Source organism: Perognathus longimembris, chromosome 4 (assembly GCF_023159225.1).
Source record: "Perognathus longimembris pacificus isolate PPM17 chromosome 4, ASM2315922v1, whole genome shotgun sequence".
In the NCBI taxonomy this organism is placed as follows: domain Eukaryota; kingdom Metazoa; phylum Chordata; class Mammalia; order Rodentia; family Heteromyidae; genus Perognathus; species Perognathus longimembris.
This window is the reverse complement of record NC_063164.1, coordinates 90,749,881-90,763,943: the sequence shown is the minus strand read 5'-3', so window position 1 is coordinate 90,763,943 and position 14,063 is coordinate 90,749,881. Positions and strand designations below refer to the sequence as shown.

General features: G+C 42.0%; 1 protein-coding gene across 1 annotated transcript in view; it reads right to left on the bottom strand.

Annotated features, from left to right (window-relative positions):
• Positions 1-2,120: 2,120 nt before the first annotated feature.
• The window catches only part of Hephl1 (hephaestin like 1), a 91,249-nt gene continuing 79,306 nt past the window's right edge, over positions 2,121-14,063 (bottom strand). Inside the window, exons 18-20 of the mRNA XM_048345636.1 lie at positions 3,384-3,546; positions 2,880-2,948; positions 2,121-2,783 (exon numbers count right to left, since the gene is read on the bottom strand). Coding sequence (XP_048201593.1) covers positions 2,581-2,783; positions 2,880-2,948; positions 3,384-3,546 — 435 coding nt within the window. The 3' untranslated portion in view covers positions 2,121-2,580. The remainder of the gene's footprint in view (positions 2,784-2,879; positions 2,949-3,383; positions 3,547-14,063) is intronic.

Below are 14,063 nucleotides of genomic sequence, written 5' to 3'. Positions count from 1 at the left end.
AAAAACTGCTAATGGAGAAAATTAAGTCTGAAAAAGTCAGAAGAGATGTGTTCTAGGGCTAAGTGGAGAGACAGGAGTAAATAGAGAGAAAGCTGACTCAGCTCAGTGGATTTGAGATGGAAGGGAATGGTCCATCTGAGAAGGTAACTTTGGAGAGTCATGATTTGGGAGATGTATAAATAACTGCCATAGTTGTGGTGATAAATACTTGAAGGATGATTCTCTTCTCACTACTCCTTCCCTCACCTCCCCCTTGTTTAATAACAGGTAATTTTGAGAAAGAAACAAAAGCACTATGAGAGTTCTGTCATAATACTGAATGTATATTCTATAAAACTAGAAAAATTGAAGGGATAGGTGAAGGGATGGGGAGAACGATGAAAGGGGTGATGATTATCAAGATGCATTGACACATAAGTTGACATATTGAATAGTATTCCCTTTGTGCATCTACTTATAGATAACAAGGATATAATTTTAAAATATTCATGATAGACAATTTTTTAAAAAGTACCAATAGCCATCTTATGTGAAACTTTATTAAAAAGAGAAATGATGCAATAAAACTACTTTATTGGTTTGTTTCCATTAAAAAAATAAACTAAGTGAAAAAGGAAAAATCTTACAACTAAATAATTTGTTGTTTTACTAAAGGTGAGTAATAAATAAGGTATTTACTATAGTTATTATTATGCAATGACAGCCTACACATGAATGAACAACATGGAACACATCCCACAACATCACAGTCAGTGGTTAGCAGGATGGAATTCAAAATCTTTTGAGTACCCTGTTTGATCCAATACCCAATTAAATAGAAATGTTAGCACTTGCTGCTATCAATACCCATTTCCCCTCACTAAGAAGAAGATGAAAAGTATGAAAGGTACCTCCACCGAGTATTTACTAGGTCTGACTTATTCACTTTGACATTCAAATGATCCACTGCTAAGACTAATATCACCCTCATCTGGCATTAGCACCGGAGACAACTTGCCTGAGCTGAGGGTAGTTCTCAAGTCTGATGATAAGCAATGTTGCTTTTTTCAGTCTGCACTGACATCCACATGCCTACAAAGAGAGTACATTGCCTCCTGGTAGGTTGTGTTTAGTTGCTCTGCAGTTTTCTTTTGCATGCAAATCTTAGAAACTGTAATGCTTATCTTTAAAGTTGATGCAATGGTTTAAAAAAATATCATTAAGATTTTTTCTAGCCTATACTTTCCTTTTCACTTTTCTTTTCCCCTCAAGCATGAAATTAGGATTTTGAAAGATCTTTTTTTCCAACCAGTCAGCCATACTGACAGATTTCACCTTCTGTTCCTCACATGATAAGACTTACTATTTTGTAGGAAATGGAGACCTAGGAAGATTCTCCCTAACTCAATGAAAATTCAGGTTCAAAATTCAGGCACAGACTTGAAGCTCCACCCATTACGGAGAGCCCTGAGAGCCCAAGAAACTCCCAGGAAGTCTGACTCATAGTGGGAAACCAAGCTATCTCTACTTCACAGATTGTACCTCCACAGTCTGAAACAGAAATATGAATTTACTCTAGTTGATTTTTTAAAACACAGACATTGCCGCAGAAATATATTATAAAAACATGTAACATGAAGTGATTTGTAAACATTCAAGTATTTCTACAGGTTTGAATAAAAACAGCAGCAATTTAATTAAAAAAAAACACATTACTTTGTCTTGTTTAACTAACTGTGCACAGGCTATTTAGAGTAAAGAATAGGCCAGGACAAGTGAATAAAGCCTCCAGAAAATTCATTTGGTTAGACCTATCAGCAGATAGATGCTGACTTACACCTTTCAGTGAACTCCTCAGAAACTTATTTTCCCTAGAAAAATGAAGGAAATTTTTGTGCAACAGTGTTGACAATCAGCGCTATTAGATAAATGTCTGAGGCACTGTAACTAAATTGTTCATCTACAAACAGCTAGAAAAGTGTTGAGTCTAAAAGTTATTTTTTAAAAACACACAAGAAAACCCTGGCACCAATGAGTGACCCAAGCCTATTATCCTAGCTACTTAAAAAGCTGAGATCTGAGGAAAGAGGTGAGAAGTCAGCCTGCAGGGACAAATCCACCAGACTCTTTATCTCCAACTAACCAGCAAGACTGCAAGTGGAGGTTCATGGCTCAACTAAGTGTTAGAGCACCAGCTCCTAGTGAAAAGGCCAAAAAGAGCAGCAGCCCCTGAGTTTAACCCTCAGTATTGGCATGAAAAGAAAATAATAAATGAAAGTTCCAAAACATGGAGTATGAAACTTTTTTTTTCAGAGGATCTCTACTTTAGCAAATTCACTGAGAGAGCAGTGTCAGGGTAGGCGTCTCCCAGTCCTGTGCATTCTCCTTTTCCTGAATGCTTTATACCTGAGGTTTATTCACAGCCCATTTAAAAATAAATAACTGAAAGCAAATTGCTCTGGCTGATGCTCTGGCGGGTCAGAACCCTGGTCCAGGACGCAGTGTCCGCCTTCCCTGGCGGACGAAGCCTGCTCTGGTTTCCTGGTGGCTGCACGGAGTCAGGCCAGGAGCCTGGCTCCTCCTCGCTGAGGACCAGACGGGTCACAGGGCGTCTGTGGGCAGAGCACAGGACTGGACTTCGCGGTAAGCCATCTGCCTTCTCGCGGAACGGAGTCTGAGGAGGAGAATCACCGTGGCAACCAGGAGAAGGAGCCCCACGATGAAGAGGATGACCAAGGTGGCCTTGGCTCCTCTGGGACCCAGATGCTTGCCGAAGAAGTAGAGCTCCTCGTGGCCAGGTGGTTCTGTGAAAAGGAAAGTGGAGCATCAGACCCTGCCCCTCTTTCGGGAGGGGAGCCCTGGGGCATGGGCGGACAGGCTGCAGGAGAGGGCGGCATTACCATCAGAGGGCACCATGGTGGGGTGCGATGCTCCTCCTGGGGACTTAGTGGAGTATGGAACTCTGTTGTCTGGGCGGAAAGAAAAAGACAGGTCTGTTGTTTTAGAAACAAGAGAAGGTCGTTCCTAGGAGACATGAGACATGTCTTTCTGACAGCAATGGTCTTGCCCCGTGGCCACCTGCCATCTTTCTCGGGTTCTCACTGGTCTACTTGGTGCCAGGACCCCAACGTTCCCAGCTTCTGCTCATTCGCTGGGCTCTGCGTCCTGACCTTCCAGCCTGAAACCTTGGCTCCCATCTCTCAAGTGTTAGCCATGCCCTCGTCCTCCGGCCCCTGGATCCTGCTCTCCCACCCTCAAAGCGCGCGTCCTTGGAGCTGCCTGATGGCGCATCTTTGTCTCCTACTCGACTGAGCTCCTCGAGGTCGTTTTTCTCACACTGCCTGCTTCCCAGGGCTACGGGCAGCTGGGGGCCATCCCTGAGCACCGCTGGCAGACAACAGTACCTATGTTCCGGAGCACTGTGTAGGTGGTCTCCATGCCAGCGTGGATGTGGTCGGACACATGGCAGTGCAGGAGCCAAGTCCCTGGGTGATCCGCAAACAGCTCAATGGTTTGGAAGGTTCCGGGAAAGAGATCATACACATCTTCTCTGTAAGACTTATCTATCTGCGAAGATTGAAAAAATACGTCTTGTGTCTCACCACGGGGGGGGGGGGGGGAAAGCAAAATAACACAACATATAGAAGGAATGAAATAACAAAAAGCAAGAATACGTAAAAGCAAAAACAGAATAGGAAAAAATAAACTCAAAGCTAGTTGTTAGAACAGATCAATAAAATGAACATATCTGGCCCCTAATGACCCCACTGGAAAACTGTGTAGAATTTCCTCAAAAAATTACACCCCCCCCCCGCAAGCCCTGCAGTATGGTCCATTAATACAACTATGATTAGAGAGCCAAAGGAAATGGAATCAATAGGTCATAAAGACACCTGTGCTGTCACATTTATTGCAGCCCTACTCACAATAGTCAAGGAATGGAAGCAACCTTAATATACATAAACTGCTAACTGATAAGCAAATTCCAGTACATCTAACACTGGAATTTGTCTTGCCACAGGAAAAGGATGCTGCAATCCTGTCATGGGCTTCAAATTCACAAATGGACTTGGAAATAATTATATAAAATAAGCCAGGCACTGAGGAATAAGCCGAGGAACCATGGCCACATGATTTCATTCATATGTAGAATATGAAAAAGTTGATCTCACAAGGTAGAAGGGGATTGGGAATGTAAGGAGGAAAGAAATCTGGAGAAAGGTTTGTCAATGGGGAGCAAGTCATAATTAACTACAAGTAAGGAGTGTTCGTGTGTTATTGCCCAATTGTTGATTCTAGACTATAATATACTGAATATTTCAAAAATCTAGAAGAAAGAATTTTAAAAGTTTTTGTTTTACCATTAAGAAGTGGTAAGGAGGCTGAGATATGAGTATCGAAATTTGAAGCCAGCCTGGACAGGAAAGTCCATGAAACACTTATCTCCAATTAGTCACCAGAAAGCCAGAAGTGGCACTGTGACTCAAAGTGGCACTGTGGTCAAAGCAGTGCTGTGTCTCAAAGCACTAGCCTTGAACAAAAAATATCAGGGACAGTGCTCAGGTCCTGAGTTCCAGTCCCATAATCGATAAGAAAGAATGAGAGGGAGAGAGAGAAGGAGGGAGGGAGGGAGGAAGGGAGGGTAAATAAGCCAAATGTTATTGGCTATGACTGTAATTCTATCTAGTCAGAAGGCTGAGATCTGAGGATCATGGTTTGAAGCCAGCCCCCACAGGAAAGTCCATGAGACCAGTACTTCAAATTAACCAGAAAAAAGCCAGAAGTGGAGGTGTGGCTCAAGTGGTAGTGTGCCAACATTGAGCAAAACAGCTCAGGAATGATGCCTTGGCCCGGAGTTCAAGCTCCAGTATAGCTGTAAAAAAAAAAAAAAAAAAAAAAGTGGTGTGTGTGTGTGTGTGTGTGTGTGTGTGTGTGTGTGTTAAATGCTTGAGGAAATAGATATCTCTAGTTTGCCTTGAACATTACAAAATGTATATGTGAGTAGAATATCATACAGTACCCCACAAATACATATGATTTCTTTTTCATGTATCAGTTAAAATACATTTAAAATTAAAAATCAATAAAAAATGGGAATAAAATTTGTTTTACTAAAGAAGATTTACACATGGGGATACATGGATATGCTCAATATTATTAACCATTAGGAAAATATAAATAAATAACAAGATACTACTACATGTATTATAGAAATGGCTAAGGAAAAAAATCAATAAAAACCAAAAGTACCAAGTGCTAAAATAGATATAGAATCAATGAGATTCTCATATATTTCTATTGGGAATCTACCTCATTGATATTCTTTGTTTTCTCTTTTAGTCTTTCTTAATTTCATCTTTCTTTCTTTCTTCCTTCCTTCCTTCCTTCCTTCCTTCCTTTCTTTTCTTCCTTCCTTCCTTTCCTTTCCTCCTCCCTACTCCCTCCTCCTTCCCTCCTTCCCTTCTTTCCTCCTTCCCTCCTTCCCTTCTTTCCTCCTTCCCTCCCTCTCTCTCTCCCTCTCCTCTTCCCTCCCTCTCCCTCTCTCCCATCCTCCCTCCCTCCCTCCCTCCTCTCTCTCTTTCTTTCTTTCTTTCTTTCTTTCTTTCTTTCTTTCTTTCTTTCTTTCTTTCTTTCTTTCTTTCTTCCTTTCTTTCTTTTCCTTCCTTCCTTCCTTCCTTCCTTTTCCTTCCTTCCTTCCTTCCTTCCTTCCTTCCTTCCTTTCTTTCTTTCTTTCTTTCTTTCTTTCTTTCTTTCTTTCTTTCTTTCTTCCTTCCTTCCTTCCTTTCTTTTCTTAATTTCTTAATTTCTTTGTCTTTCTTTTACTGCCAGCACTGGGGTTTGAACTCAGGGCCTCTTATGCTCACTTAGCTTTTTTTTTTTGCTCAAGACTGGCACTCTACCATTTGAGTCACAGCTACACTTCTGAGTTTTTTGCTAGTTTATTGAGATAAAAGTCTCGTGGACTTTCCTGCCCAGACTGGCTTCAAATTGAGATTTTTCATATCTCAGACTCCTGAGCAGCTAGAATTACAGGCATGAGCCACCAGCACCTGGCTTGTTTCTTTCAAAAGCTATATGGCATAGCAACTCTATTCCTACATATTTTCTGAAGGGATGTGAAAAACGTATAGTCACACAAAAACATGCACAAATATTTATACTCACTGTAATACCGGAAACAACTCAAATGTTCCTTAATGGAGAATATAAGAATGAACCACAATAGAAAAACAGGTTGTAAGATATCATAAGAAATGTACACACTGCCCTACTAAGTAACTACACCCTCTTTGCACAACACCTTGTAAAAAAATTTATGTCCAATTAATAAAAAAAAAAAAAAAGAATGAACCACAGTAGTTACATACAATGGAATACTATTCAACCACTGCAGGGAACAAACCACATAAAAAGAATAGATTCAAATACCAATATTGAATGAAATAAGCCAAATTTAGGATACTGTAAGCAGTGATTTCTATGTAACATTCAGAAAAGACAAAACTGTAGAGATTAGTGTGTTTTGTAGTATTATGATAGAATACCTGAAAATGGATTATTTATAAAGAATAGAGTGCTGGGAGCCAAAATGGCTGTCAGGATGTAACTTAAAGAAACTATAAAACTTAACTGATAAGAAAATCTGGCACTGTTTGTCATGCTCTAACAAGAAGACACTATAAGTCTTAGCTGATAAGAATGTTTGATGCTTTTACAACCTTGCCTGTTAAGCCTAACATCTTGTCTAGTTTTAATTAACAACCTTGTAAACTTTACTCAGTCCCTGTCCTGAGAAGGACCATCCCATGGTTCTGTAACCTAGCAACCTAATGACCCTGTCTGTGTGAGTTACCCTTTGCTGATTACTATATAAGCTGCCCTGCGAAAATAAAGTTTGAGACCTTGATCAGAATCCTGTCTTGGTCTCCCTCCTTGTGTCTGGTTTGTCTCTCATTCAGGTCAATTCCCCCTCGGGCTCCTGTTGACGAAACCCCGCAGGCCGGGGCAGAGTGGCGCCCAACGTGGGGCTCGAGGAACGGAGTTTGGTCTGAACGTCGACCTCATAGAGCAGCTGCACCATTCATTGGATCGCCACCCAGCCGGTGAGTGAAGATCCGCACTGAGATCACCGCAGAAATGCCCATCTGCGATACAGATCCGTGAGGTAAGAGAGGCGACGCAATTATGGGACAAACACTCAGCAAGTGTGAGCTGTTTCTCCGGGGGCTAAAGGCCTCTATCAAGGCACGAGGAGTACGGGTTAAGAAAAAAGACTTAGTAGAGATTTTTATATTTTTGGAAGATATTTGTACATGGTTCCCACAAGAAGGGACGATAGATAAAAAAAGATGGTGTCGTGTTGGAGATTGCCTTAAAGACTATTGTCAGACTTTTGGTCCCAAGAAGGTACCTGTGCAGGCCTTCTCCTATTGGAATCTTATACATGAGGTTCTACAAGTCCGCCATTATCAGGCGGATGTTTCCAAGGTAGTTGAGGATAGTGAAACTTTCCTAAAAGAAAAATTCAAAGGGAGCCAGGCTTCTCTCCACAAGGAGCCTGCTATAAGGCCCCGCCCTCCCTCTGTTATGTCTCCTTGTCCTTCTGTTTCCATTCCCATGCCTGAAGTCAGCAGTGATCCCCAGCCTAGGGGCCCAAAGTCCATTTACCCGGCCCTCTCTGGTTTAGCCACCGGGAGATAGGGCCACTTTAGGGGAGGAGGCAGCCAAATACCATAATCCTGACTGGCCCCCCCCTTGGCCGCTTCCAGCACACGGCCACCTCCTTATAATACAGCACCTTCCTTTTGTGCTCCCACTCTTGCCGATTCCCCCGATCTTGAGGAAATAACCAGACAAGCAACAGCTAAACTCTCCTGGGAGGCTCAGTCCTTAAAAGCCCTTCTTCAAGCCAAAAAGGAAAGGTCTCAGCTACTTAAACAGTTGTGAGATCTTGACTTAGAGTTAACATCTCCTCCCACCTCTTTAAGCAAAGCTAAGCCGAAATCTAAACAAACTCTTCACGCCTTCCCTGTGACTTGCTCCCAAATTAAATCAACAAAGAATACCCCCAGTGAGACTCCAACTCAGGAACCTGAAGAGGGGGAGGAAGAGGAGGCTGAGGCAGAGGGTGAAGAGGAGGGTGAAAAAGAGGTATCAGAGACAGGAGAGCCAGAAAGTTCAGAGGAGGAACAGGACAGCGAGGCTTTGATCATCAGAGCTCAAAAATACCGCCGCCTCAAATTCAGACATGTTAAGGAACTAAAAAATGCAGTTTCTTTATATGGCCCTACTGCTCCTTTTACCATCTCCCTTCTAGAATCGCTAAGTGATGAATGGCTTACAGTTAATGACTGGGCCATGCTGACCAAAGCCACCCTAACACGGGGCGATTTCCTCCTATGGAAAGCTGATTATGCTGATAGATGTCAGGACATAGCCCGACGCAATATGTCTGCTGGTGGCCATTCTAAATCCTGGACCATAGAAAAATTGTTAGGCGATAAACCATTTAATACTAATGAAAAGCAGGCTAAATTTCCTCCGGGTCTGCTTGTTCAAATTCAGCATGCAGCCCTTAAAGCCTGGAAAAGCCTTCCCTCTCAGGGATCTGCTATCACCTCCCTCGCCAAGATTCGACAAAGGCCCCATGAGCCGTATAGTGATTTTATCGGACGTCTTACTGAGGCTAGGGAAGTGCTAACACCACTGAGGTAACTTCTCCTGACCGAGTGCTCTACAATGGGAGGAGCACAATCTAAAAGCTGCTCAAGTTTGAGCCCAGCCTTACAAATTTGGAATATTTTATTTAACTTCTATGAGTGCTTGGGCAGACGAAGTTCTCTCTGTCTCTCTCTTTTTCTGCCTCTCTCTAAACTCTGCCTACCTGCCTGCTTGTGATATGTGATGGGCTGGTACTAGCTTCCAAATGTACCAATGTTTGTTTAACATCTGTTTTGAAAGACACAAAGAAAGGTTTTTTATTCTTGTTATTGATGTTTGTTAAGTTTGGAGATTGCATTAAATTCTGCTTGTTTGGCTAAATCCTAAGTTTTCTCTAGCATTCAGCACATGGTGGACAATAGAATTGGTTGGAGGTGGAAGCCCACCCTGAACTCTGGAACTGTGGTCTTGCAATTCAAAGGTGCCTTGCAATTCAAATGCTGGGAGGTGAAGCTGTCTTGCTGTGAGCCTGCTAAGGCTCTGACCAGCTCCTTTGCCATTATGCCTTGCCACATGTCTGTGTTCTTTCTGCTCATGCCCTGTCTCCCATCTCCTGGACCTTCTCTGGTCATAGTGTCCCATTTCAGCTCCTCATTGGAGCTAAACTGCTTTCTCAAAATGTGGCTTCTCAGATAATCTGTGAAAATTTTTGTTTGCTGAAAAAGTTTTTTGTTTTCTAACCACGTGGTTCTAAAATATGGGCAAAATAATATCATTTTGCTACTGGAATTCCAGAAAATTTACATGGCCAATTAAAAAACAATTCTAAGCGCGCCCCAAAGCTTGTGCACAACTGTCTGTATGTCTGTTTGTCTGTCTGTTTGTATGTCTGTTGGTAAAAGTAAAACAACAACAACAACAAAAAAAAAAACAGGTTTTAAACCCATGTTTGGGTGCAAGCAAGTGTATCTAAGAAAAACTCCAAAAAGTTCTAATATACAGCACGTGATATAAGTACCTTGATGTAAAACCAGTGTTTTATTCTTTATTTCTATCTATGTTAAAAGTCAAGTGTACATCTAATCCTGACAATTCTTTGGTATAGATTAAGATTTTGCTTCTCCATTCTTTTCTGTGCTCTCATAAACTCTTTAAGATCAAGGGACAAGAGTCATTTTAAAACAAGTATACAAATGTGGCTGCTAACCTGTATTTTCCTGACCCAGGATTAATATTTTGCTTTATAGGATTCAGGTCGACATATGTGCTAGATGCACTTGCGCTAGCTGTGTGGACTGTGGCAGTCCGTGGCTACAGGAAGCTGCCTCCACAGTCTGCTCCCAAACTGCCTAGTTTCACTGATTCCTCACTCTCTCTCTCTTTCATGGAAAACTGTTCAGGAAATCTATGAGTCCTGTAAAGATTTTGACAGGCCCAGCTCTGCCCCACCCCCTCCCAAGATTAGAGTTGGATTTATAGCAGGCCTATCATGACAGAGTTGCAACCAAGATTTACTCCAAGGTTAAAAGCATCAGAGTTGTGTTTGGTGGCCACAGGGTTGCATTGGGGAAGCATTGGTATCTTCCCCCCGCCCCCCCCATGTCTCAGAAACTGCCGTGGCTGCTGCAGAGAGAAGACTTTGTTGGCGTTTGGTCTTTGTGGATTTTGTGACTAAGAAGATGGTTAAAGGCCCAAGCCTTCTAAAATCTTTTAAAGTTGTCAACCTGCTTAAACCAGTAGGGCACCAGCCAACAAAAGCCAGAGTACTCAGGGTAAACAACCAAGGAATACTGGAAGGTTTCAAATGTCTTTAACCAGTCTGTGTAGAAATTTGCAGGAAACCCAGAAGAAGGTGTGACAATCTATCCAGGGGACTCAGAGATGCCACTACAGCCTTGCCCAGATCCAACCCATCCCTCCTGCTGGCCTACTGATTCGGGATGTAAGACATAAGCCACTTGGGATCCACTGAAGCTGAGACTTTTACATTGTCTTGATCCTTTGCCCTCTTGATTGTTATTCATTTGTGTTCTCTTCCACCTGCTGGTAAGGTAAGGTTAAATAATATGATTTGATTTGATGGCACATGGATCTCATTCAGTCTGCTGTTTTCTAAGTGTTACAGCAGAACTCTGGCAAGTATTTGTTGGTCTTATTTTAGGTCATTGTTATTTTACTAGTCAAAAATTACAGATTAAGACTTCTCATTTGTGTACCTTGCATGATTTTCAAAAACTTTTAGGAGACATTAATTGGCTTCGGCCATACTTTAAACTAACCACTGGTGAACTTAAGCCTTTATTTGACATCCTTAAAGGGGACCCAAATCCAACCTCTAGTCGGTCACTAACTACCCCCGCCCAAGAGGCCTTAAAGATAGTAGAAACTGCCATCACAAATCAACAAGTAACTTTTATTTCTTACAATAAACCCCTCCAATTTATTATTTGTGCCACCAGCTTTACACCTACTGGAGTTTTCTGGCAAGAGGGACCCCTCTTTTGGGTTCATTTACCTGCCTCCCCGCTTAAAGTTCTCACCCCTTATGCCACCTGGGTGGCAGAACTAATTAAAGTTGGAAGAGAACATAGCAGAAAAATGTTTGGCAGAGACCCTTATAAAATAATATTGCCATATTCCCCCACTCAGATTCAGTGGCTAATGCAAAATGATGACACTTGGACGGTGTCTTGCATTTCTTTTCAAGGAATCTTTGATAATCATTACCCTGCTGATAAACTCCTCCAATTTTTAAAATACCAATCCCTTGTTTTCCCCACTCAAACTTCTCGTCAACCTCTTTCCCACGCTTCCCTGGTGTTTACTGATGGGTCCTCAAATGGAATGGCAGCCTTTACTATTGACAACCAAACCACTTCCCTACAATCCCCTTATCGCTCTGCACAAATGGTTGAGCTTTTTGCTGTTTTACAAGTGTTTATTCAGTTACCTAATACTCCTTTTAATTTGTATACAGATAGCGCTTATATTGCCCACTCCATTCCCTTACTTGAAACAGTATCCTATATTAAACCAACTACAAATGCCACTCCATTGTTTTCCTTAATCCAACAACATATTTTAATTAGACATTGTCCCTTTTATATAGGACATATTCGTGCTCACTCTGGTCTCCCAGAGCCCTTGACAGCAGGCAATAAAGTAACTGATCAAGCAACTCAACTTGCCCTTTTGATCGAATGTGACTCTATAGCTCGAGCAAAAGAAGCTCACTCTCTGCATCACCTTAATGCCCAAACCCTGCGCCTCCTCTATAATATTACCAGGGAGCAGGCACGACAAATTGTCAAACAATGTCACAATTGTGTCACCTTTTTACCAATCCCTCACTTAGGTGTCAACCCCAGAGGATTGGTCCCTAATGAAATTTGGCAAATGGACGTTACCCACGTCCCTTCTTTTGGTAATCTTAAATATCTTCACGTCACTATTGACACTTTTAGTGGCTTTATTTTTGCCAGCCTCCACACTGGAGAGGCCTCTAAAAATGTTATTGCCCATGTACTTAATTGTCTAACAGTCATAGGAAAGCCCAAACTTATTGAGACTGATAATGGCCCTGGGTATACAGGGAAAAACTTTCAACAGTTTTGTGGCCAATTACAAATAAAACATATTACTGGCATTCCCTACAACCCTCAAGGCCAAGGAATTGTTGAACGAGCTCACCAAACTCTTAAAAATACTCTTCAGAAATTAAAAACGGGGGAATTTTACCCCACAAAAGGATCCCCCAAAAATATTCTTCATCATGCCTTGTTTGTCATTAATTTCTTAACTTTAGACGCTAATGGAAAATCTGCAGCCGATCGTTTCTGGCATCCACAAACAATTCATAATTATGCTACTGTTATGTGGAAAGATCCACTGACCTTTCAATGGAAAGGCCCGGACCCTGTATTAATCTGGGGTCGAGGGTCTGCTTGTATATTTGACAACAAAGAAGGTGCAGCACGCTGGCTTCCTGAACGTTTGATTAAACCTGTTGATCATAACCTATCTTCCAGGGAAACATGATCCCCTGAGAACACCTTTTTCTTTTTCAGGAATGACCTGGACCTTTATAACAACAATCCTGTTGGCCCTGCCCTTCACAACTCATGCTGGATTGGGGGCCCCGATAAACAAACAAGAATTGCTTAAAGCCCTTTTTGGTCCCCCATGTGAGTGTCAGGGAGGACGATTTAAGACCATTCCTAAACGATATACTAATGTTGTTGACTGTGGCACTAGCACTGCATACCTTCAGATGGAGCCTAGTAATGCAGGAGGTTTTAGAAAACAAGAATGGATATGCATCAATAAACCAAAAATTATACCATCCAATAATGGTATTCCTGGAAAATGTCCCCAGAGTTGTAGCTATGTTACCCAAATGCACTCCTCTTGTTATTCCACTGTACAGGAATGCACTGGTACGGATGGCAAAAGATATTTTACTGCCATATTACAAAAAAATAAACTGGCAGTTCAGGGAGGCGATTGGTCCAATTTTCCTCAAGTAGTGGGCAACAATAAATACACTCAAGCCTCCTGCATGGGCACCCCAGGTGCTGATGCCTGTTGGCCCACTAAAGCCCCTATTCATATCTCTGATGGAGGAGGACCTACAGATATAATTAGAGAAGCTGAAGTACAAAAAAGGCTTGAGGAACTAGAAAGACAAATTTACCCCAAAATTGATTACCACCCCTTGGCCCTCCCAAGGCCCAAGGAAACAAATCTAGATGTCCATACCTCGGATATCCTAAAGGCCACACTTAACATCCTAAATACTTCCAACCCCGAATTGGCTAATGATTGCTGGTTATGCATATCTTTAGGAACGCCCATGCCCCTTGCTATTCCCTCTGATAACTTAATTAATTTTACAGATAACAATCTTACTTGCAGTCCAAGTCTGCCTTTTAAAATACAACCTGTTGGTAATTTTTCTATTTGCATATATGGTGATTTCCAAAATAATAGCCTAGATATAGATGTGGGCCTGATCTCATTTGGCAAATGCTTACAAGTAACTAATTATTCTTCTCCCACAAGCCCCCTTTGCCCCCCAAAAGGAAGGATATTTGTATGTGGAGGAAACTTGGCTTTCTCTATGCTTCCTGCTAACTGGACCGGATTGTGTGTGGTTGCTTTGTTACTTCCAGACATAGACATTGTTCCAGGTAGTGAACCATTACCCATTCCTAGTTTTGATATGATAGGAGGAAGAAAGAAAAGAGCAGTTCAACTTATACCCCTTTTGGCAGGACTAGGTGTAACTGCTGCCCTGGGCTCGGGAACTGCAGGCCTGGGAGTAGCTGTACATTCTTATGCAAAACTGTCTAATCAATTAATAGAGGATGTTCAGGCACTATCCAGCACCATAAACGATCTTCAAGATCAAATTGACTCCCTGG